Source organism: Heteronotia binoei, chromosome 4 (assembly GCF_032191835.1).
Source record: "Heteronotia binoei isolate CCM8104 ecotype False Entrance Well chromosome 4, APGP_CSIRO_Hbin_v1, whole genome shotgun sequence".
NCBI classification, from domain to species: domain Eukaryota; kingdom Metazoa; phylum Chordata; class Lepidosauria; order Squamata; family Gekkonidae; genus Heteronotia; species Heteronotia binoei.
Window position 1 is genome coordinate 27,633,625 of NC_083226.1, and position 24,228 is coordinate 27,657,852.

General features: G+C 41.3%; 2 protein-coding genes across 2 annotated transcripts in view; one reads left to right on the forward strand and one right to left on the reverse strand.

Annotated features, from left to right (window-relative positions):
• ZBTB5 (zinc finger and BTB domain containing 5) overlaps nt 1–19,234 on the forward strand; it is a 97,244-nt gene extending 78,010 nt beyond the window's left edge. Inside the window, exon 3 of the transcript XR_009555319.1 lies at nt 19,224–19,234. The gene's annotated coding sequence lies outside the window, so the exon portion shown is untranslated. The remainder of the gene's footprint in view (nt 1–19,223) is intronic.
• ZCCHC7 (zinc finger CCHC-type containing 7) overlaps nt 12,433–24,228 on the reverse strand; it is a 150,809-nt gene continuing 139,013 nt past the window's right edge. Inside the window, exons 6-8 of the mRNA XM_060237025.1 lie at nt 23,995–24,090; nt 19,085–19,202; nt 12,433–14,299 (exon numbers count right to left, since the gene is read on the reverse strand). Of these exons, the coding sequence (XP_060093008.1) occupies nt 13,851–14,299; nt 19,085–19,202; nt 23,995–24,090 (663 nt within the window). The 3' untranslated portion in view covers nt 12,433–13,850. The remainder of the gene's footprint in view (nt 14,300–19,084; nt 19,203–23,994; nt 24,091–24,228) is intronic.

Genomic DNA, 24,228 nt, shown 5'->3' on the forward strand with positions numbered 1-24,228 from the left:
TTATAATTTTTAAAAAGCAGAGGGAGGCATCCACTCCCCCCCTCCACTTAAGGGGGGAACTGCTCCCAATGCCTAAAAAGCAGAATTACAGCACATTATAAAGTATGTTTATTGGGTTGCAACTGTTTTAAATTACTAGTTTTATTAATTTTATGTGTATTTCTTGTTGTTCATTGCCTAGAGCCTGGCATTGGCCAGGATATGAGGCAATTCACAAATGTAAATAACAACAATATATTCCACCCAGCCAGGAGATGAGAGATACTTCACATGGCCACTTTCACCCCCATTTTAACAAAGAATATACTATTTTAAATTATAGCAACAATCACACACAGACTTATCTTTTGTTAGTTTGCTAAATTGGATCAAGCTGCCTCAGAAGCTTGGGCAAACAATTTTAAAATTATAAGTATTTGTACTTCATTCAGGAATGCCTATTTTTGCTTTAGTCAAGGACTTTCTGTAGCAATTCTTATGAAAAGTAAGCATGCAAAAATATCCTGAAGAACCACTGCTTGTAGGTTCCCGTGCGCTTGGAATGAAAATTCCCACAGCTGCTATTTCTGACTTCTCTGCTATTGATATATTGCATCTGACACCTAAATGAGAGATCAGTAAGGCAAGAGACATTCAGAGATGGTTTGCCACTGCCTACCTCTGAATAGCAACCCTGGACTTCCTTGGTGGTCTCCCATCCAAATACTAATCAGGGCTGACCTTGCTTAGCCATCCAAGTCAGGGCAAAACCGTAGTACTTGTTTTTCGCATTATTTCACCACAGGGGTTTTAGAGTTTACTGGCATTTGTTGTGTGTGTCTGTAAAGTGCCGTCAAGTCACAGTTGACTTATGGTGGCTCTCTATGGTTTTCAAGGAGAGAGACTAGCAGAGGTGGTTTTCCATTGCCTTCCTTTGAGCAACAATCCTGTCATTCCTTGGTAGTCCAAATACTAAACAGGACCAATGGCATTTGTTGCACTAAACACAATGTATAAAAGGGAGATGTGTGCCTCCCCAAGCTGCTACACAAAGTCACAGATTACTGATGCTCTTGCACATGTCTGCATAAAGTTGGATCCTACCACCCTTGAGCTCTTCCAACAAGTCTTCGATTGTTAAACCAGAGATCACCATTTTGAGCTGACCGAATGGAGCCATTGTGAAGTTTTGGACCTATTATTTTATCTGGAGGACTGTTTAATTGATATGAGGAAGTTAGTTGCACTTTGCCATCTTGGACTTAGCACTTTTAATGTTACTGTAGTAATTATTTTATTATTGTTTTTATTATCTTCAGTGATCTGTAAGCCACTCTGAGCCTGCTTTGGTGGGGAGAGAGGGATATAAACCGAATAAACTAAACTAAACTAAACTTTCTATGTACTCCAATACGACTCTTTCCATGCCAACACTCTTTCTATGGATCGTCCCACCTTTCTATGCGCTCACATGATTCTCTGTCTGCTGTCTCACAGTCCCTGGGATAACCTTTTAGGAGTCCAAAACAGTAGTCCGTCTTTTCTAGCGCAAAAACTGGCAGGATCCCATCTGGTGTGTTTCCAGCTCCATGAAGGCACATACCTCCACTTCAGGCTTTGTGTATTTATGACCAGTGGATCACTACAGGAAACACAACTACCATAGAAAAGTTTAAAGCCATCTTCAACATTTCTAGCCCTCTTAGTGAAAATGATCTATTACTGTGATTATTGCAGTGTTCCGGCATTTTATCTACGTGCTGACCACTTGGATATAACTGCTTGATTATTTCCTTCATTGTCAAATTGGCATGTATTTTTAAAAAAAATTAAAGAGGGTACAGTCCTGTGCATACTTGGGGGAATATGAATCACTGACTACAATGGAGGTTATTTCCATGTAAACACACACAAGATCTAGCTGCAATACTGGTTTTATTTTAAAATGCTCCATTGTTTGCATAAATGTAAAATCTTTTCAGTAAAGATTTACATCTGCTCAGAGTAGATACTTTTTACAAAGGACAATTAGACACACGCAAACATACTCCAGGTTAAAGTCTATCAATTTTCTTCACATTTGTCATGAATTAATTCTTTCAGGCTATACAAACAACATTTTCCTTTTTTGAAGTACAGCCAGCTTCTCTCTACACGTAAAAATTAAATTTGCTTTGATAATGAACTGAGGTGCTAATCAATTTTTTTTTTTTTTTTGCAGTGCAGGAAGCTCAATTATGGGCTGCCAAGGCATACTGCAGGGCTTTCTCCTGCAACTGTTTGCAAGTACTTTGACTGCGTGCAAAGGAGGGAAACCTAGCTACACACTTAAGGCCAGGAGATTTTTAACTGAAACTACACAAGGAAGACACACTTCAGGATTGGAGTGGACATTCCAAATGAAAAAGATACTTATTGCATTTTCTCTTCCATCTGACTTTGATCCATTCATTCCTGATTTCTCTTTTCTGATGTTACTAGGGGTGGACTGAGAGACAAAAACAGGCCAGAAAAGGGCCCTGCCCCTGGCTTGCCCCCCCCAATGGGGAAGAGGACCTGGCCCTGTACAACTAAAGGTAGGGGGGAGGGAAGGTCAGAGGGTGGCCAGATATGGGTTGGGATTGGGAAATACCTGGAGACGGGGAAAAATTTTTCTCTCTCACTAAGCCATTACTTCAGACGCCGATTGCTCCCACAGTTTTCCTACACCAGTTGTACTAAGTGGATGTTCCATGTTTGGTGACTGAATTTTGAACCAGAATCAAGATAAATCCATAACATTTTGTATGTTTCCTTACTTCTTGGTTCACAAACCATTTTAGATTTAAAAAAAAAAATAAACTGTTAATGTGAAGCCATCACATATACTACTACATAAAATGCACAAGGAGACCTAGGGAGCAATCCTGAGCAGGTCTACTCTGAATTCTACTATAGTCTATTCAATGGGCTTACTCTCAGGAAAGTGTCCTAGGATAGAACTGATCTTTTCACAGTTCCATTGCTGAGAGTCAAATAAACTGAAGAATAGTGTCAAAAGCCAAGCTTGTTTCAGGACAAAACGATCATATGCTTACAACCCAATGCTATGTGGGGTAAAATTTGAAGCAGAGGCTGAGGTCCACCAATGTTAAATACCTACTTGAGTGGCTCTGAATTGCATAATGATCTAAGTTATCCCCATAACTTAAAGAACAACCTATCAGGATCAAGGCCAGGGATCTACCAAGCATTTTGTTTCAAGGAATGCCCAGCCAAATTCTTCTGAAAATTTTATAAGATAGGCACGAAGGCAGCAGCCTACCCATGCTCATCTCCAGGTATACTATTAATGCCAGTTTGGTGTAGTGGTTAAGTGCATGGACTCTTGTCTGGGAGAACTGGGTTTGGTTCCCCACTCCTCCACTTGCAGCTGCTGGAATGGCCTTGGGTCAGCCATAGCTATTGCAGGAGTTGCCCTTCGAAGGGCAGTTGCTGTAAGAGCTCTCTCAGCCCCACCTACCTCACAGGGTGTCTGTTGTGTGTGTGTGGAAGGTAAAAGGAGATTGTGACCGTCCTGAGACTCTGAGATTCAGAATATAGGGCAGGTTATAAATCCAATATCATCATCTTCTCTGCACATGGAGGTCCTATTTAGCTATCACAGTTTATTTTATATGAACAGTCAATGACAGACCTATCAATCATGCATTTAAAAAAAAAATCCGTAAAGTCATTTCAAGTATTGGTACCCCATCTTGGGGGAGTGAACGCTATAGTTAGATGTTCTGCTAAGTTCTCTTTTTTTGTCTGCCTTTCCTATGCTCTGCTGTCACCAACAGATTTTCATCCAGATTCCATCTTTGAGACTGTATGCCACAAATCTGGACAGAGCAATAGAAGCAAGTCATGCCTTTTACAAATGTACACCGCAGCCATATTGAATAGAAATTTCCAAAGTTCTTAATTAAAGAGTTTTCCTTAAGTCAATTTAATTTTTCCCCCACTTAGGGTCCACACATTTATTATTATTTTCAAGCTTGGTTCTGACTTTGTTCTTTTGTTAAAAAGTAAGTCATTAAAGTAAAAATTAAAAGGGGAAATGAAAAACCCACAGTGCATAGAAAATCCAGCTGGAGTTCAATAGAACCTCTTTAAGATTTAGGCGGCTCAGCAAGTGCTGAATTCGCCATACAGTTTGGTTCCTGAAGCTTAGAATCTGTCTAAGCCCTAGCGGACAGGATAAAGTGTATTTTTAGGTGAGCATCACCACACTTATGGGACGATTAGACAGTTGAATTATTGGCCCTCGAGGTGTTAGGAGGCCTAATTAAAAATGCTTTTTTGGGGAGGAAGTATTCTTGCTGAGACTGCATATCGAAACAGCTTCTAACAACCTACATAAACTTTCCTGGTTAATTGAAACAGCTGAAAAATAATTTTAAACAGTCTGCATTTGATAGGTGAAGGCTTCCATCCCAGAAACCTCTTTTGGGCCCCACAATTCTGAACATGAGATGGACAAACAGAACTTTTTTTGGGGGGGGGGGAAGCAAGAGAAAAGCAGCATGTTTGCAGCCTCCATTTGCCACTTTTGAACCATTTGTGGTATGGTATGAATGTTGGCAGGGTGTTGCCCTGTATGGCAAAGCACATCCATAATTCTGAGAGAATGATGCTCTGTGCAAGACTGACAGTAGCTGAATGCTAGCTGGAAATTGAAGAAAAAAGCCAGATACTGGTAATGTATATTCAAATGTAGCTGTTATCCAGTTATCTCATCCCACACCCATATCTCCACGAGAAAGAGCCCTGCTGGAACAGACCAGTGGCTTATCTCATCCAGCATCCTATTTCAAATCATGGCTATAACCTGTTGCACTGCAGGGCCAACAAGCAGGGTGTAGAAGCCAAGGTCTCTCCTTGATGCTGCCTCCTACCACTGTATTCAAAGGTTTTACAGACAAATCTTCCATGAATCTAACCACCTTCTCAAAGTCTTCAGTGCTTATGGCCATCGCTATATCCTGTGGTAGTGAATTCCACAATTCAGTTACTTGTTAAATGAAGTATATTTTCTTTCCTGAAACTATCTACTGTAAGCTTCAGTGGGTGCCCCAGGGCTGGATCTAGGGGGGGGGGGGACAGAGGGGGCACTTGCCCCAGGCGCTGCTGGAAGGGGGGCACCAAATTAGGTATGGAGTCCATTCTACTCTATGGGCCCATAAGACAGAATGGGCCCATAAAGGGACATCATTTTTTAAATTTCGCCCTTCCCCTCAAAAAAACATAGGTCCAGTCCTGAGGTGCCCCTAAGCCCCAGTGTTATGGAAGAAGCTGAATACATTTTATCCACTCACTCTGCCCCAAGCATGATTATATAACCCTCAGTCACATCCTCCTTCCCTTAGCTGGCTTTTTTCTAAACTTAAAAGCTTCAGATACTTCAACCTCCCCATAGGAAAGGTGCCCGTCCCAAAATCATTTCGGCTGTGCTGTTTTGAAGTTCTTCCAGCTCTGCAATATCTTTTTGGAGATGTGAGAACCCAAACTGTACGCAGTATTCTGTGTGCTGCACTGAAGGATGCACCATAGATGTATACAGGGCGATTAGGGGTTATACAAGGGCTAGATCTGTAAAGGGCTATTTTCTTTTCAGTCCCTTTCCTAATATTCCCCAGCATGGATTAGTCCCCTTTCATCACCGCTGCACACTGAGTTTACTTTTTTGGGCTTCTGACTACAATTCCAAGATCTCTTTGTCTCTCAGTCTCTCCGAGGAGAGACCAAATCAGCACATATTTATTAAAGTTGGTTTCTTTGTTCCAATACACATATTATTACACTTGCTATTTGCAACGTTATTTACTACATTGTTGCCCATTCACCAAATGTAGAACGATCTTTCTGAAGTTCTTCACAATCTGCTTTGGTTTTTATCATTATGAATATGGTCCCATTCACCAACTTGGCCACTAACCAGCTGATCCCTCATTTATTTATGAACAAGAAGCAGCCATGAAGATTTGGCTTTGATTCTTCATGGTTTCTGTATGATATGGAGAACACATCTTCCTCCATTCTCTAAACTAATATGTTCCGAATGATTTAGCCTCTTCTACAACCCATAATTGTTACTCTTTATCAAATAGTACAGAGACAGGCCACAACACTGGACATTTCTCATACACAGGTGAAATCCCAGGCTTGCGGAAAAATACGAGATTTAAAATTAAATTCCATTCTCACTTCTGCTGAGTATGAGGAAACAAGATACCCTGTAACTCAGGGGTGTCAAACATGCGGTCTGGAGGTTGGATCAGCCCCCCCGGAGGGTTTCTATCAGGCCCTTGAGCAACTCACTGTCATCTGTTTCCTTCTCTCCCTCTCTTGCTTTGCCAGGCTTGCTCAATTGCACAGGAGCTAGAGCAAAGCTGAAGTGAGTGAAGGAGAGCTAGATTTGCCAGGCTCTCTCAATGGCACAGTACAGCTACTGAGCCAAGCCTCTCTTCCGTTGGCTGAGGCTCAACAAGCCAGTGAGATGGATTAGGCTGAGCGTGCGTGTTTGTCTGTGTCCTTTATGAAGTTTATATCTCCCCCACCTGTCATTACATTTTATGACACACATGGCCTGGCCCGACAAGATGAAGATCCAGCCCTCCTAACAAATTAGTTTGACACCCCTGCTGTAACTTTTAATGAATCACATTCCCCACCCCAACAATCTGGATGTGTCTTTTAGATTTCAGGTACGGTTAGAAGCCTGTAAGCTTCTAATGCTGGCTGAGATCTAAAGGCACATCCTGGCTGTTGGGGTGGGGCTTCCCTCTGCCAGCCCACTGCCTGGTGATGGGAAGGAACCTGCAAAACTAGGGGAACCCCCACCTGGACCTGGGGACTGGCAAGGCTAGGTTCCTGCTTTTCCCATTGATCTATTTTCCCAAGCTGAAATGGCCCCAGGAGACTTTGCTTGCCCAGTTTGGGCCCCCATAACAACTGGGCCACTGTAGCTCTTTAAAAGGCTGTTCCCTGAAGCTCCACTATGAGTGCGGGAATATTAGTCAAGTTCTAACTTCTAGTCTGAGCCTAAGAAGAAATATAGTACAGGTTCATAACATTCTGTACGTAATGGAGAGAAAATGTTGGTATTTTCTCATACCACAGAATGAATGCAGTAACTCTGCTATATATTCTTCTATATCGCTGTTAACATATTTCTGTACAAAAATAGTAAAAGATAATACTTTTAATACAAGAGGATGAGAAATCTAGAATACCTTTCCTAATTGTACTGACAGAAAAAGTAATGGAGGCTAGAAGTATAAATGTTGGAAGACTATAATTTACTTGAATATGGGCAGTTTCAACGAGTTTATTTTGTATATTGTGAAATCAGTTGAGTAATTTTTAATTTTTTTTTTAAATGGGACTGCCCTGTCTGCTTCATCTGTAAATTTGTGTCTGGAGTTCCATTTCTTGGCAGAACAGCACACTGGCTTTTATATTTATAGAAAACAGAAACTGCATGCAATTTAGTATAAAGAAGGGATTTTATCATCCATTGTATGATATTCATTCATTCTCCCATCCTCAATTGTCCTTTCTTTCTCATCAGTGTATCATCAGCTTCCTGTCACTCTTCTGAGGCATTGTTGTATTAACTGTATTTTGCTTTTACTCTTCACATCAAAGTGGAGTATTTTGTGCCAGGATGGAATTTCATTTTTAAAGCAAATGAATGAACACTTTAAGACAGACATAATAATGCAGCGCCTTGTGCTTTTGCATTGTGGAAGGAAAATGTGAATAAAAGAATCCATATTTTTGGCATTTGTTCATTTGAAATTCATGCCAATGTACTGTCAACATTCTAGTTGCTAAAACAGAACAAGGAAGAGGGTGTTCCAAAGCATTTTAAACAGGTTAAGTAATATGAATAAATACCAATAAATTTTAAAGTGTGTAAAATATTAAGAACATAAGAACATAAGAGAAGCCATGTTGGATCAGGCCAACGGCCCATCAAGTCCAACACTCTGTGTCACACAGTGGCAAAAAATGTTATATACACACATACACTGTGGCTAATAGCCACTGATGGACCTCTGCTCCATATTTTTATCTAAACCCCTCTTGAAGGTGGCTATACTTGTGGCCGCCACCACCTCCTGTGGCAGTGAATTCCACATGTTAATCACCCTTTGGGTGAAGAAGTACTTCCTTTTATCCGTTTTAACCTGTCTGCTCAGCAATTTCATCGAATGCCCACGAGTTCTTGTATTGTGAGAAAGGGAGAAAAGTACTTCTTTCTCTACTTTCTCCATTCCATGCATTATCTTGTAAACCTCTATCATGTCACCCCGCAGTCGACGTTTCTCCAAGCTAAAGAGTCCCAAGCGTTTCAACCTTTCTTCATAGGGAAAGTGCTCCAGCCCTTTAATCATTCTAGTTGCCCTTCTCTGCACCTTCTCTAAAGCTATAATATCCTTTTTGAGGATATTTAACATTGTTTAATATTCAAACAATGTTAAAACAGCAGAATTTACAAATGACTACTAGAGCTATCTACTTAAAATTAGCTAAGAAATGGATTAAGACAGCAGAAGTGCTATTTTTCTGGTACTTCAAGGTCTGGTTGCTTCAAACTAGCCTTTCAATTGGTAGCAGAATACATCATTTATTTGGGTTACCTTGATACATGGCTTTGATTTTGGTTTTGTTAGCATGGACTATGCACAGCTCTGAGCATGTTGAAATATTTTGCCTCCATCTTAGGTAACTTTATAGTTTCTATCATATGAATTGTGGAATTCAAGGCAGAATCCCTAAAGACAACCTTGCACGCCATAGTATGGATTTTAAATCCATATTGTGTCCATGTTTAGAATTACACGTATCGATATCTCCAAAGCACAGCCATTTAATACCTAATTTTCTTTTTTACAAAAAATGTGTACTTGGGTACAAAGCAACTCAAATATACCAATTTTGACATTTGGATTTTTGTTTTTTACTCCCTGGTCCATATAACATTGGAATATTAAAATACTGTGTGTGTGTGTGTGTGTGTGTGTGTGTATATATATATATATATATATATATATATATATATATATATATATTTAAAATAAAATAAAATATTGGCCCAGGAAACCATTTTAAGTGCTCTGGAGAGGTAAAGCCCCTCCAGACAACCTGGAGAACATTTAGGTTACCAGAGAGATATGCTTGTGGGATAGAAAATGCTCAGAGACAAAACACACATTAGAAACTATTAAGTGTTTCCTTTGGAATTTAGGAAAGTTTAATATCTTATGCTCAAAATTGAATTTTTGTTTTGAATGGGGTGGGGGGGGGGACACATAGCTTTATATATTGTACTGGCATGAGTAATTCAATATCCAAAATGGGTAGTGTGAGGCAAAGTACCCCTGGCCTCCCCTCAAGGATTAATGTGAAAAGTAACAGGCCTGGTTCGTCCTGTATTACTAATTAGTCTCTTGGCCTGAAGAGCTTATTATCTTCAAGTCTAGAGAAGTGGGATTAGCCTCTCATGAGAACTTGTGGTCTGTATGGTGGGACGCTGAGGTAATCTAGAGCAGCAGTCCCCAACCTTTTTGGCACCATGGACCAGTTTTGTGGAAGACAATTATACAACTCATGGCCCGGTTGCTAACAGGCCACAGACTGGTACTGGTCCATGGCCTGGGGGTGGGGGACCCCTGATCTAGAGGCTTCTCCTGAAAATGCATTGATTGGGTGTCATCCTCATCTGATGTTCCGGGTCCAAAAACTATAACTGAGCTAAGGCCCTGATGAAGAGAGACTAGCTGGGATCCTGATTGATTAAAGGCCTGAACTATGACCCTCTTGAATTGCAATTGCTAGCAACGTAGGAAACACCTGAGCTTTGGCTTTTGACTCTTGAATTTAAGGTTTGTGCTGTCTAATGCAAGTCCTAAAAAGTGTTAAGACAGTTAAGCAAGTTTTCTTGTTTTCCTGCTGCTTAATTTTAGAGTAAAGTATTGGCTACAGAATAAATCTTCATACTGATAGAAATGGAAATAAACTTCATGAATAATTTTAAAAATTTAACAACAGTCTGGTTACTTATGTGCAACCACCATGGAGACCCTTGGACTCCTTGACAGCCAGGGTAAACCTATGCAAAACGAATATTCTGCCTCATTTGAAAGTATTTTCAGACTCCATGTCTCTGGGTACACAATGACTTCTGTCACCACAAACATTTCTGTGAGAATTTCAAGATACATTATTTGTCTTAGAGTATGACTATACAACAGAAGTGTATGTAAGTTGTTTCACAGATTCGCTTGAACATTTGCTAGTGCAGCATTGGGAATACTATTCCAAATACTCTAGCTCCTTGGTGTTTCTCACTTGTCTACTTGCTTGGAGTCCATATTCTAATCCAGAGACTTTAGAAATCACCTTTTGGCTGGCATATGTAGTCCCCAGCCAATAATTGCCATTTTATTCCTGCTCATTCTTCACACTTGCTCATCCTGCCCACTTCCCACTCCTGAAGAAATAAGATTCTGACCATTCCTGTTGCCTTCTTCCCACCTCTTTATGATAAGTGGAGCCCTTTATTTATTCCCACAGTGTAGACTCCCTCATGCTACTTTGCCAGTGCATATCAACTGCAACCTTGAGACACCATCCCCTCCTGGGATAAGGATGTTATTCAGCCCCAGGCATTTTCAGAGAGAAGAATGACAGTTCTTTGAAAAGGGGAAAGAAAACCCCAACCCCCCCAACACGGGGAAAAGCTGACATACTGAAGAGCACTTTGCTTTGAAGAGATAAAGGAGGCAGTGGCAACTTGTGCTGGCCTAAAATATATCTGAGGAGGATTTACTGTGACTTTTCCATTGAGCAAAACTGCAGGAAATCAATTTTTGTGCATGGGTCTCATCAGTCAGTTTTAATGTTGTTTGCATACTGCGATGTTGACTGCATGACTGCTTAGATAATTGAAGTGAGCAGTGACTCAAAAAAAGATCATACCTCGCCATAAATTCTGTTAATCTTTAAGGTGCTATTGAATGCTTACTCTTTTCTACTGTTCAGATTATTGTAAATGCATCACTAACTGATTACCCACTTTTCCCATCTGGATTCTGGTTTGAATGTGCTACCTGGTTAGTTTTTCATGCCTGTAGCTATGATATCTTTGTTATCTATGCTACTCATCTCTTTTGATTAGCTCCCAGTGGTTTACTATATTTATTTTAAAGCTTTCATTAACATTTCTTAATCTTGCACCCTTTAGAGGAGAGAGGTAATCTCATGTTATGTTCCTGTTCAGCCTCTTCAGTTCTCTTAATTGCTGCCGTAAGTGTATTCTGCCATCATATTTATAAACAGGGTAGTGGCTCTGTGACAGAAAGCCCCAAGTTCAGTACTGGGCAACTGCAGTCAAAAGGATCTCAGTCTTGGTTCACGCACGCAGAAGAATGGGGAGGCAATGAGGTGGTGTTGAGGTTCTAGAATGGATTATATCCACTTCAGACTGCAAGTAAGGGGTTCCAGCTTATGTTCCTTCACATAAAAACACCATGCAAACAAAAGCCCAGATACATGTCCCACTCCCTATTTTTGCTTGTTGTGCTTCTTTGCAGGGACTGGGTTCCCCACCAATATTGAGCATGTGGGTACTTTTAGCTTCTGAGAACAGATAGTGAGCACCACTAACTTGACAAGATGAGGAGGCAGCCAGTCACAAAATGGCTGCCTTGGGGGCTGCAGTCAGTCACAAAACATTGGAAAATTCCAAGCCAAGAAGTCTCCTATGGAAACAAGAATTTCCAAAGTGGCGCTCTTTGCAGGCATAAAATTGGTGCCTCCTGTGCTCTTCAGAAACAACTGCTGCTCCAGCACTGTGGAGGGAAACCAAGATGGGCTCTTTGCTTTGGAGAAGAAAGAAGTGGTGCCAGGAAACACAATGGTGGGTGCCATGGTGTTCACAGGTGCTACATTGAGGAACAAAACCACTGGGGAACCCCAAATGTGATTCTTCACCTGCAGTGGTGCAGTCCACTCTAACCAGAACTAGGGAAAGATGTCTCCTGCTTAGGACCCAGGGAGAGTTGCTTCCAGACAGAGAGAAAAACAGCAAGTCAGACAGACCAGTGGTCTGACTTAGTAAGATTATCATGATGTGCTTAACTTTAAGAAGGACTGAAGGACAGATTCCATTTTTATGATAGTAGAAAAGAGGTTTATCCATGACAACAGGATTTCAGTAGTGACCTGCAGTTGCCCAGGACAGCTTCACAATACTTTTTGTAACATGGAGATTAATGTCCATCAGAAGAGATAATCTGTAAAAACAGCCCAGTGGACTACAGCTAACAAACAAGAAAGCCATTAAATGCTACTCTGTGCCCCTTCGATATTGCATTTATTCCCACAAACAAACTTAACTACTCCAAATGGACAGAAATGCAGTTTTAAAGAAACAGAATTATAAAACAATTTATTTCTGAGAACAGATGAGTTTTTACATGATTAAGTTTTTAAAAAACTTGACATCTACGTGTACAAAGATTTTAACTGAATATTTAAATCCAAATTTTTAATAATTTCATTGCTGCTAGTTGGCTGGTTAAGTAAGCTGAGAGACAAAATTCTGAAAACCACCTACTTGAAAGTCCCATTAAATCAATGGAGGAGGTTTCAGGATTGTAGCCTTTCTCCTAAAAAAAAAAAAGAAAGAAAAGAAAGAAAAAATATCTGCTTTCCCACCAGGCATGCTACTCAAACTTGTGGAGAAGTGACTATGACAAACTGAAGACACTGTAACATATTCTAAGACAGAAGGATGCCATCAGCATGAGACAGAAACATCATGACAGACCCCGACAGGGAAAGAAATCAGGATGAAAAGGAGAACTTTCTTGCAGAATTCCCCCCTCCCCAGTCTGTTTCATACATTCCTTGAGGGATTACGCTGAGATGTCAGGAGAGCTACAGGAGATGCCCTGGGGGCTGCTAAAAGTAGTCAGAGGGGGTAACTTGGATAGGGGGGTCACAGTGCCATGAGTAGCTACTTCCACCTTTATTGTATACACTGCCCCCCCCAACCCCCGGCAGAGGAACTGGGAGTCTGGAGAGAGAGATGCATCAAGAAAATGGTACAGGGGAGGAAAGGTTAAACTTCCCCTTTACCCAGCTCTGTAGTCCCAATCTGACCTTTTCACCCAGTTCCTTTAAGAAGCAATGACATTTCCAAGCATTTTGTAACATTTAGTTGTAAACAGTGGAAGAAGAATGAAGCCACTCCCAATGGGAGTCTCATATGAAAAGAGATAATGTGCATCTCTTTCCCCGCATAAGCCGGGAGAACAGAATCGTGAATCAGTTATATTTCCACTGCCACTGCCATTGCCAGCATGCAACTTTTCTAAGTTCATTTATTGTACTATTCACATCCTTTTGAAGATTTCCCTAATTTAAAAAGCTGCTCTTTAAAGGTCATGTTGCAGCTAACTCAAGTGGCCTCAGCAGGTGCTTTATTAAATCTTAGGATTTGTAGAAAGGGTGTATGAAACAGAGGAGATCCGATTTTGCCTTTTGCTTTCAACTTTGCCACCCACACCCCCTCCCAAAGCCCTTTAATCCAAATACCGACATTGCAGAAAACACATCAGTGCTGATGTATACATTAGTCACTATCATAGACCCAAGACACCCTCTGAGGAATGGCACAGATGAGCTTTGCTGCTTTTTGGTATCCCAGCCTCTACCTAGATGGTCTGATGTTGTCTGATGCTCCACATTGTAACTGGGAGAGGGGGGGGGAAGGGCTGAAGCCATGACTGAAGCTAAGACCTACCCACTCTCTGAGCTACCTTCTTGCAATCAGATCAGTAACCAGGTTTCTGTTTTGATTTCTTTTTTCTCTGTTTTATAAGAAATAAACTTTCATCCCTGGTAGGGCTACTGGCTGTGTAGTTCTGTTTTTTCTTTTTTTTCCATTTTTTTGCTGCCTCTGAGGAAGCTTTGGTGATTTCTGGTTTGTCCCCATTTGTAGAAAGATCACAGTGCGCACTGTTTTTTTTGTGCCACTTCAGAGATTTCAAGTGACCTCCTCTGGGAAAGTTCTCCTCTATGTTGTAGTTGCTTTGGACATCTTTCTTGTGCTTCCTTCCTTTGAGTTTGTTCGACTGGGACTTCTTGAGCTTTCTGTGATGCTTTTCCAGTCTTTTGTTGTGTTCCTTTAATAGTTTCACCTTTTTCCTATGGGTATGCACTTTCTGGTCATCTATGTGTGGTCTCTCCAATGACATGGGAAGAAGGCCAGCTTCCTGAAGTTCTGTAAAATCAAACACTAGGTGGTACTCAAAAGATCATTATTAGAGCATTAAAAAAACAGTAGCACATGCAAGTTGGAATTTCCTTAAACAAAGCTGCACCTGCATTGAATGGTCAGCAGATCTTCTCTCCACTAGACCCTTTTCAACCCCCGAAAAGCTGATTCCCAGGGTCATTGGAACTGTGTAAACCAGGGGTGGCCAATGTTTTTTCCAGATGTTTTTTTACCTACAACTCCCAGCAGCCCCAGCCAGCATGGCCAATGGCTGGGGCTGCTGGGAGTTGTAGGCAAAAAACATCTGGAGAGCTACCGTTGGCCACCCCTGGTTTACACAGTTCCAATGACCCTGGGAACCAACTTTTCGGGGGTTGAAAAGGGACTAGTGGAGAGAAGATCTGCTGACCATTCAATGCAGATGCATTGTAAACTAACAGCTCCACTGGTCAAGAGATTGCAGTGTGTGTGTATGGGGGAGGGGGAAAATTTCCTTTCCTGCTAGAGGGATCCATAATCTTTGGGCTCATGGATTGCCAAATCCAACCCACTGTTATTAAATACATTGGTTACAAATGGATACTTGTACATCCCACTCATTTTAGATGTCAGCTGCAGAAAAAAGCCAACAAACAGCAACAATAATATAGGTGTCACAGACACGTTTTCTCAGTGACTTGATACCAGCTTTAATGGTATCCCAACCCAATAAACAAACATCCAGCATTAAATAAAAAGATCTACAAATGCAATGTAAACAAATTTAATTATTTACAAGTTTCAAACAACACTAGTCATGACCGAATACTCACTGATGAAAATTTTATGAGTCAAACATTTTTAAGAAACTATTTTAGCACTCACATGCTCATGTTTAAATTTTACCTTAGAAATAACAAGTTTGGTTCTTCACAGCAATTTTCTTTCATGCCACTCAAAATACAGAAATAGCAGAAAATTCAATTTCTCAGTAAGGAACCAATGTGGCCTTGTTGAATGCAAAACAAACTATGGCATTAAATGTTTTAAGGTCAAACTTGTCTTTGGGGACATCACATTACAAATGGAAAATACTGTTTGTCTCAATTCTGAAATAATCCTGATTCTCCTTATTGTAATTCTCAAGCCTGTATCAAATTAGTGGTAAAACACTAGGGTTGCACTTACAGTAACTATTGTTCATTGAGTGGTATTCTGTGTAGGCACACATTGGGACTGCAAGTGTGCAGGCCAGCCATGGAAAAGATTTCCAAAGCTTTCAAGTAGGCTAGGAGCTCCCCTCCTCCTTCTGGCACTTTCCTGCCAAAACAATCACATGGCCAGGAGAAGGGGCTGCTGCCAGAGACCCTAAGTTTCTGAAGAGTTCACAGTGGGGCAGTGGAAAGGATGTGTCCTGCACAGAAGACCACTTGATGAACAAAAGTCACAGGCAAGTGCAACCCTGTTTTCATCGTCATGGCTTCTGTGCAGTCCCACAATAGGAGATTAGCAAGGTCACTGACTCAAGTGGGCTGCTGTGAAGTTCTCAAATGAAGAGCTGATGGTGGACTGCCTTCCCACCAATTTAGCATCTTGTATTGACCGTCATACCCAGACTTGTCTTATAAAGGAGCAGGGAGCTCTCTACAAATGTCCCATCTGAAACACACACAGGAAAGCGGCAAATAAAGAGTGTGAAAGCCTCTATCAACCCATAAGGATGGGCTGTGTTGAGGACACTGACCAATCTTTCTTGGAGCCTCAGTTACCAAACTAGAGGGTGATGTTGTCAGATCAGGATGTTTTCTTGGCAGACTTTTTACAGGGTGGTTTGCCATTGCCTTCCCCAGTTATCTACACTTTACCCCCAGCAAGCTGGGTACTCATTTTACCGACCTCAGAAAGATGGAAGTCTGAGGCAACCTTGAGCCGGCTACCTGAACCCAGCTTCCACTGGGATCAAACTCAGGTTGTGAGCAGAGCTTGGATGGCATTACTGCAGCTTACCACTCTCGCCATGGGGCTCCTTTGGAGCCTCAGAGACCAGTACAAAGTAGTGTTGAGTCCCTAGCAGACCAAAATCTAAGAAAAGTCATATTCAAAGAATGTAAGGCGTGTGCAAAAGTTTGGCATCATAAACAAGTGTAAGGATAGCACTGTGTGACATGAGGACTGACAGACAATCCCTCATAGGGGATCTTGGCCAGGGCATCAGACACCCTAACCTTGTGAAATGTTATGAATAGAGCAGGCATTGGTTAGAACCCACAATATCTTCATTCCACTGTTGTATACTAAAAACCCTATTCTAAATGAAGCCCCAAGAAAGTACAAAAATTAAAATGAGGGGTTATACCTTTGTTTTGTACATCTTTAGAAATCCAACAAGGAAGAGGAAAGTTTGGAGAGTCTTGAGTTCCAACCAGTGGCCAAATGATAATCAAAAGCACAAGAAGCAGGATTCAAACCCTGTTATAGCCTTAGTAGGAAAGGAGCTGATCAAACTACTGAAGTTGTCAGTAGGTTGTGAGAATAAGCAGATCCACACCATAATGAAAGCAGTGAAGCAGGTGTGATATGACCAAAGAAAGGGTGGATAGGATGGATCATAAATGTACCTTGTGCAGCTGGTAGAGCAATCTGTGCAGCAAACAGCCAACGGAAAAAACCCATAAAAACAGAGTATCTGGGAGTTGGTTTCCATTAGTCAATGAAAACATAATTACAGTGCATTTCATGACTAAGTGGAGTGCTTGCATGTCTAGTGTTCCAAGTGAAAGCAGTGGTATGACAAACTAATTTTGCAGAAGACCAAGATCCATTGGAAACAAAACATGCCCACAGCTGGGTCTCCTCACTACAGTCGGTTTGGTGTAGAGGTTAAGAGCGCGGTCTCTAATATGGGAGAACCAAGTTTGATTCCCAGTTCCACATGCAGCTGCTGGCGTGACCTTGGGTCAGTCACATTCTCTCAAGAGCAGTTTTTGAAAGAGATTTCTTAGCCCCACCTCCACCCACTTAGCAGCTCTCCAAAACCACAGGGGCTGAAGAGATCCAAACAACCCCAACTAAAGGGCACAATACCCTTCTGATACATAACACCTTTCACAAGGAGCCACAGAGAATTGCAAAGCTGTGTCAAACCATGCTTCCAGGGATTTCACCAAGAAACTTAGGGAAGCTAGGAAAAGGTTCCTTCAGTCAGGCATAGCTATGCTTTAAAACAGGCCAACAGGCCACACCTCCAGGCTTCTGGTGGAACTGACAAAAGGTGAAGAGAGGGAAGGTTTCCTTTAGTCAGACAGTCTCTTCAGGCTCCTTGTCGGATTCCAGAGAAGCCATGGAGGGGAAAGGATTCCTTCAACCACGCAGGGCACAGCAAGACCCTTAGAACGAGCCATTCTAAATTGGAGGATCAGTCAGGCAATACTTCCAGGTTTCAGCCCTCAGAGCAGACAAAGCCAAGGCAGGGGAATGCACCTTTATTCAGGCTGGCGTGCAGCCAAAGCCTTTGAAAAGAGCCAGGGAATCCGAGGCTCAACCACCCTACACCTCAACGGGGAAGAGCAGAAATGCCTTTATTCAGGCTGGCAGGCAGCCAAAGCCTTTGAAAAAGAACTGTTTTGAGCCTAGCTCTATGAAATGATGTCTTTAGGGGAGTTCTGTTGTGTGAACCCTTAAGCAGTGAAGGCATTCTAGAACAGGAATGCTGAACTCATTCGTTATGAGGGCTGTATCTGACATAAATGACCTTGTTGGGCTGGGCCATGTATGACATAAAATGTAATGTCAGGTAGCAGAGGTATAAATTTTATAAAGGACACAAAGATTTTTTTAAAACTTAAAATAAAATATGCTTAAAAGATTAGTATTCTTGCAATATTTTGTTCATTTAACATTTTCTGATAACTGACATCTCTTGCTCTGAATTGTATTGTATCAAAAATCTGGAGACAATGTCTGTGCTGTAGCAATCCTGAATATGCTGTTCAGGTGTTTTTCAGGTATGTGTCTGTAAGTTGCAAATCTGCTTTTGATTTACTGACATTCATTACAGAAATCTCATAGTCAATGCTTTGAGCCTCAGGGGAAAACATGAAATGGCTGGGCACTGTGAACTTTGGTACATAAGTTGCTTCATGTGCTGGTCAGACAATGGAGAAAACAGAGGCTTTGCTCTGTAGCTCCTGTGTGATTGAGCAAGCCTGGCAATGCAAGCTATGATGCAGAAGGAAGCAAGAGAGAAAGGATGAAGCAGATGACAGTGATTTGTTCGCAGGCTTGATAGGAGCTCTTGGGGGCCTGAATCAGCCCTTGGGCCCACATATTTGACACCTCTGCTCTGGAGAATGACTGTTTAATAGCACCATTCTAAAGTGACAGTTGGCCCAATCCTGAGGCAGTTCCTTTTGAGCCATAATGATACAGTGGAAATGGAGAAACATTTCTTCTTTAAATGTAGTTTATTCTTCACTAGAATGAGTACTGATGACTTTTGATAGAAATAAATCTCCTCAGCCTTAAGAGCAGGGGAGAAAAAAACAAAAGACAAACAGTGGAGACCCTCTCTTTGTGGTAGCAAAAAAAGAGAACTGAGGGAGTAGCGCCCCTCCTCCTGTCATGTGATCGTTCTGGCAGGAAAGTGCCGGAAGGAGGAGGGTTACTCCTAGGCTGCTAGAAAGCTTTGGAGATCTCTTCTGTGGCTGGCCTGCCACTGGGACTGCAAAGAAGCAACAACGATGAACTATTTTTACTACTTGTCAACGTGCAACTTAGTTAGACAACAATAAAAGCATGAAATGTATACCGTACCTTGCACTTTTTTCTTTGCTTTCTGAAGGCCCCTCTTGATTTCATATTCATTATCATAGTAATAGATGAAGGGGAAAGTAGGAAATGTCCCTCCAAACATCCGCTTCTCTGAGCATTCCTGTAAGTTGTATTTTTAAAGTTAGTTCTTTGACAGATGTTCTCTTCCACTTTGGATTCAGTAACTCAAAAATTTAACCGCATTCAAGGAAGCAAACAGTTGGTACAGCAACCAATTTTGCCAGCCTATATTAATGGATTGGAAGTTAACCAATACTAACAAGATATCTGTGGAAAATGAACATCTCTGGTCTGCAAGAGAAATATATTTTTGTGCTTCATTTTTAATATTCTCATAAGTAATCTAGCTGCATGCACAGGAAGATATATAGCATTAGTGAAGCTCTATCCCTTTGAACATTTAAGCTCATTCTTAAATATGCATTTATTCACAATCATACAACAATTATTTTCTCAGTGCCTCAAATGCTAGACCAATCTATTTTTTTCTGTGATCTTAAATAAAGTGTTTATGGACACCAAGAGACCTTTTACTGCTTGTTAATATGATTTTTCTATTAATAGGATATTGTCCAGGAAAAATTTTACAGGAAGAAGGCAGATTCACTTGTTGGTTACAGTACCTGCAGAAGGTTCCAATTTCAACCTTCAGCGTATTGAGCTACAAAACAATCTTAGGTAGCAGGTTTGGGAAATACTAGCAAATTGTTTTCAGTAAGAATACCAGGATAGGTGGACCAACAGTCGGATTTGATTCAAAGGCTGCACTGGATGTGGAAAGAGTCTGTCTCTAAACAGAGATGCTTTTGGTACTATGCAGTGGCATCCATACTCAAATACAAACTTTGGTGAGGAAGCAGTTATCACATTAACCCTCTATCATTTCATAGGGCCTATAAGATGGAGCTATTCCATCGGGCCTTTGGTTGAGGCAGTGGGCGTCCTATTCCAGCAACTATTCCATCAGTTGACCTCCCTTGTTGGTACATCATGCTTTACAGACTATGGTGCTATCCTATTATCGCCATCATTTTGTCTTGGGCTGGAAACTGTTGCATCCTGAGAAATGTGCCCTTCCCGCCTGATGATGCACCTTATTTGTTTTATTATTCTACTGTTTTGATTTGCTAATTTTATTGTATTTTTTTAAATTTAAATGGTAGTTTTTTAATTGTTGTTCAGTTCATGTTGTGATCCACCCTGAGCCCGTTATGGGAAAGGGAGGAATATAAGCCTACTAAATAAATAAATGGCTTGGGGGGGGGGGGGAACTGGGCAAGCCATAAAGTCTCCCTCCTTTTTGAGTGGTTTTGTCAAGGAAATTTCCATTTTCCTCTACCCCTTCTCCTACAGGGAGGCCCGCCTCAAGCTTGTTGACTTATCCCACTTCTTGACAGGATAAAGGAGGGCAATTTTATGAGTAACATAAACATATTTTATTTATTTACTGACATCACTTAAAGCCTGCCTTTCTCCCCAAGGGGACCTGAATCCGCTTACATCTTTCTCCATTCCTTCATTTTGTTCTCACAGGAACTCTGTGATGGAGGTTAGGCTGAGAGTATGAGACTGACCCCAAGGTCACTCAGTGAGCTTTTATGGTGGAGTGGGAATTCACACCTGGGTCTCCCAGATACTACTCAGACACTCTTTCCACTATACCACATGGGTGGTAATAATCCCGAATGCTCTGTGGATTCTGACCCAGTCATTATATCTACAAGCATACACAGAAAGTGTAAGATTAAGTGATCTCAAGCAAGTCAGTTTGACCTTTTAAGTGGGCTTGTTCTCATGCTGCTTTTCAGTCTGGGGAAATCTTGTGCTTCAGCCAATCTTTTTTCTGAGTAATAAAAGGAAAATCTTATTCCCTGAGTTTATCTTCCAGGACAATAAGGAATAGGACATAAGATACTGGGTGCAATTCACAAAGTGTGGCTGCTCAGCTACTTCCTATACAAGTCTCCTGCATACCTGGAGATATGCAACAGAAGATGCATACCTGTAGGTCGATTTAAAAGCCACTTATCTGAAGCACAATTAAAGGTTTCTATGTTTTATTGTTGACAGGTTTTTATATTGCAAGTTGCTCTGAGGCCTCACAGGGTGGCCAATGGTAGCTCTCCAGATTGTTTTTTGCCTACAACTCCCATCAGCCCCAACCAGCATGGCCAGTGGCTGGGGCTGATGGGAGTTGTAGGCAAAAAAAAACATCTGGAGAGCTACCTTTGGCCACCCCTGGATAAAGCATGGTATAAATTAATTAAATAAATAAAAGTTTGAAGCTCAGAATTTATGGACTCCCCAATGACTCAGTTGTACTTGGAGAGCGCATACAGAAAGCAAGAAGCACCTTTTACTACAAACAATAATTTTAGAGCATTTTGAAATTTCAGTAAGGGGAAAAAAATAATTTTGAAACAGTTGTTTCTAAAATGAGAAATTGCGAATGGATATTTTTCTACGTGTTTCAACCAAGCGTTTTTCAAGAGCCCACCAGAATATTTTCAGACAAGACTATGTGAAGAAGCACAGTTAATCTTTGATGGCTGTGGGACACACTCCCCCAAGGTCTTCTCAGAGATGCTGCATAAAGTCCAGAGCGTATGTTGCAGGCAGATGGCCTTTTTTTGCTAATATGTTGACAGCAAAGCCCTAGTGGGTGAAAAATGCACAAGCTTCTAAAAACAGGTGCTCCTGCTTCCGCTTTTGAACATCACTGCATTGAATCATCATCTCAATAGTGCATGACATGCACTTTCCCAGACCCCCCTCTTCCAAGTAAGCTGCCACTATTGCCACACGCTTTGTACTGTTAAATACTCTAGGGATGCTTCTTAGCACCACAGGTAATTCACCCAGGACTGAAAACTCAGTTTGCTACCAACCCACCTGAGAAATTTTTGGTCTGACTGACAGCTTGGAATACAAATGCAAAGCACATCTACCTAACCTCTCTTTTTTGTCATACAACTTGCAGTACAGGGCATGAAGTGTAAAGACTGAAATGGGCTCTTCAGAATTTGGGTAACAACAGAACGGCTCCTGCAGTTTAGGTTCTTGCCATTTCTGATGGTAGCTTTGGAACATGACTCCCTCCTACAACCCTCTCAACATCTGGCTCTCTGCCTTACCTCTTTTAATGCTTTCAGCTTCACTTTACCCTATGGATCAGTTTTTGAAACTTTGGCCCAAATGACATTACATGTAACATGTGGCCACCATGGGGATGTGCAGCCATATGGGAGCTGCAAGTTCCCCACAGGAACTCTGTCCTGAAGCATCCCACAGGCCTGATTTGGATTGGAGGGGGTTGCACGTGTACTGCGAGAGGCTAGGGCAACCAATGTCTCAGGGCCTTTTGGGGTGGGAATATGGCATGGGGAAGTAGGCTAAAGCCTCCCTGTTCAGCATGGTCCTGATTCAAATTAGGCCCCTGTGATGCTTCAGGATTGAGTTCCCATGGAGAATTCACAGCTGGCATCCTGCTGCAATAGCTTTGTGTGTTCTACTCCAACTGAAGAACTGTAACTGCAATATAGTATTTTCAGAGCTCCCTGTCTCCCTTCACATCACGTGCAGTCCCTGAGAGTTTTGTCAATGACCAGGTCACAAGCTTCAGCCTCCTTTGTTCTTCAGAAATCAGCTATAAAGGCTGTTTCTCAGCGCAGTAGCTGCCACATCACCCAACTTCCTTCTTGATGGCCAGGATGCAGGGTAGCTCTTGCTCTGTTCCTATCTCTGAGTGACTGAAAACAATGGTGCCATTTGGATGCTCCCTACAGTGATACTGACCAAAGCTCCACCTCAGATACTGACCAAAGCTCCTTTGTCAGATCCATCCAAGACTCCTACATCAAACTCTTCCCACCTGTCTCTTTCCTCCCTTTTAATAAACTGACAAAATCAAGATAAAAACTAACTTCTCGCACTGGACTCTCCTATATAAGTCATTCCAACAGTCGACAAAACCATCTGCAAGAAAGCACAACTAATTAAGCCTGAATGAATCCGTGGTAAGAAGTAACTTTATTTCCAGTCTTGTTTGTAACTCTTAACGTTGGAAATTGGCCTTAATATAGATCAAGGAAATCAGACATCCAAAACGACACAGGAAAGGGACAGAAGAAACCTGCCAAGGACAGCCATGTACATTCAGCCTCTCTTGAACCACATACTAGTGTGACTTAGAAATTCTAGTGCCTTGGTTGTTGCTACAGGAAACCCAAATAATAATCGAAACCTAAAAAAATACACCAAGAAAGTGGCACTGCTCCAAAGGCAATCATTTCCTGCACCCCACGAGTCATACACATACAGCAATCCTCATATTATTTACAAAACTTCGAGCAGAGACTGGGGACAGAACTCTCTTGGCAGATAACAGACCCCTCATCTCAGTAAAAAAAGGGGTTTTGTATAGTGAAGGAACTCTCAAAGTCATATGTATCAGTTAATGTTAGACACATCTAACTACATACAATATTTCCAGTAATCTTAACCCTATGTTCTGTACTAAAGAAAGAAAGGGGGGAAAGAAGCAAATAATGCCTTTATTAGAGTTTGTCACATTTGTGCACAACAATGCTGAGAAATAGGCAGACTGCACAATATTTATAAAATGTACTTGAAATGTTATTCTGCCTTGGAATAACTTTTTTTTACCTGAACTACTGGTGACTCTTAAGAAGTTTTCAAGCTTCTGAACATTGTATGCTGCTGAAGTGTCCTTGTTAATGGAATGCTGAATAACGAAGAAGCTGTTTTACAGTTTTATCTTAAAAAAAACCCCACTTTGTAAGCTGCCTTGAAGAGGTTCTCTGGAGAAGTGGCATAGAATTTTTTCTAAACAAACAAAAACTAGTGAGCAAATGTATTCAGAACCTACTTACATAGCCATAATGGCCTTTCCGTGAACAGTTGTAACAGTACACTGGAGCAGAATGTTCAGAAAAAGAGCTGGCCTTCCTGAGTGGTCCTGGTCTGGTCTGCAATGGGAAAAAAATGGCAACAATTATGGTCAAGAAGATTCCAAATGGAAACTAGTTGTACCCATAATAATAGAGAAAATAGTTCATATTCAAATTCCAGTGACACCTAAGTCTATTTTTATAGAACTGTTGGTC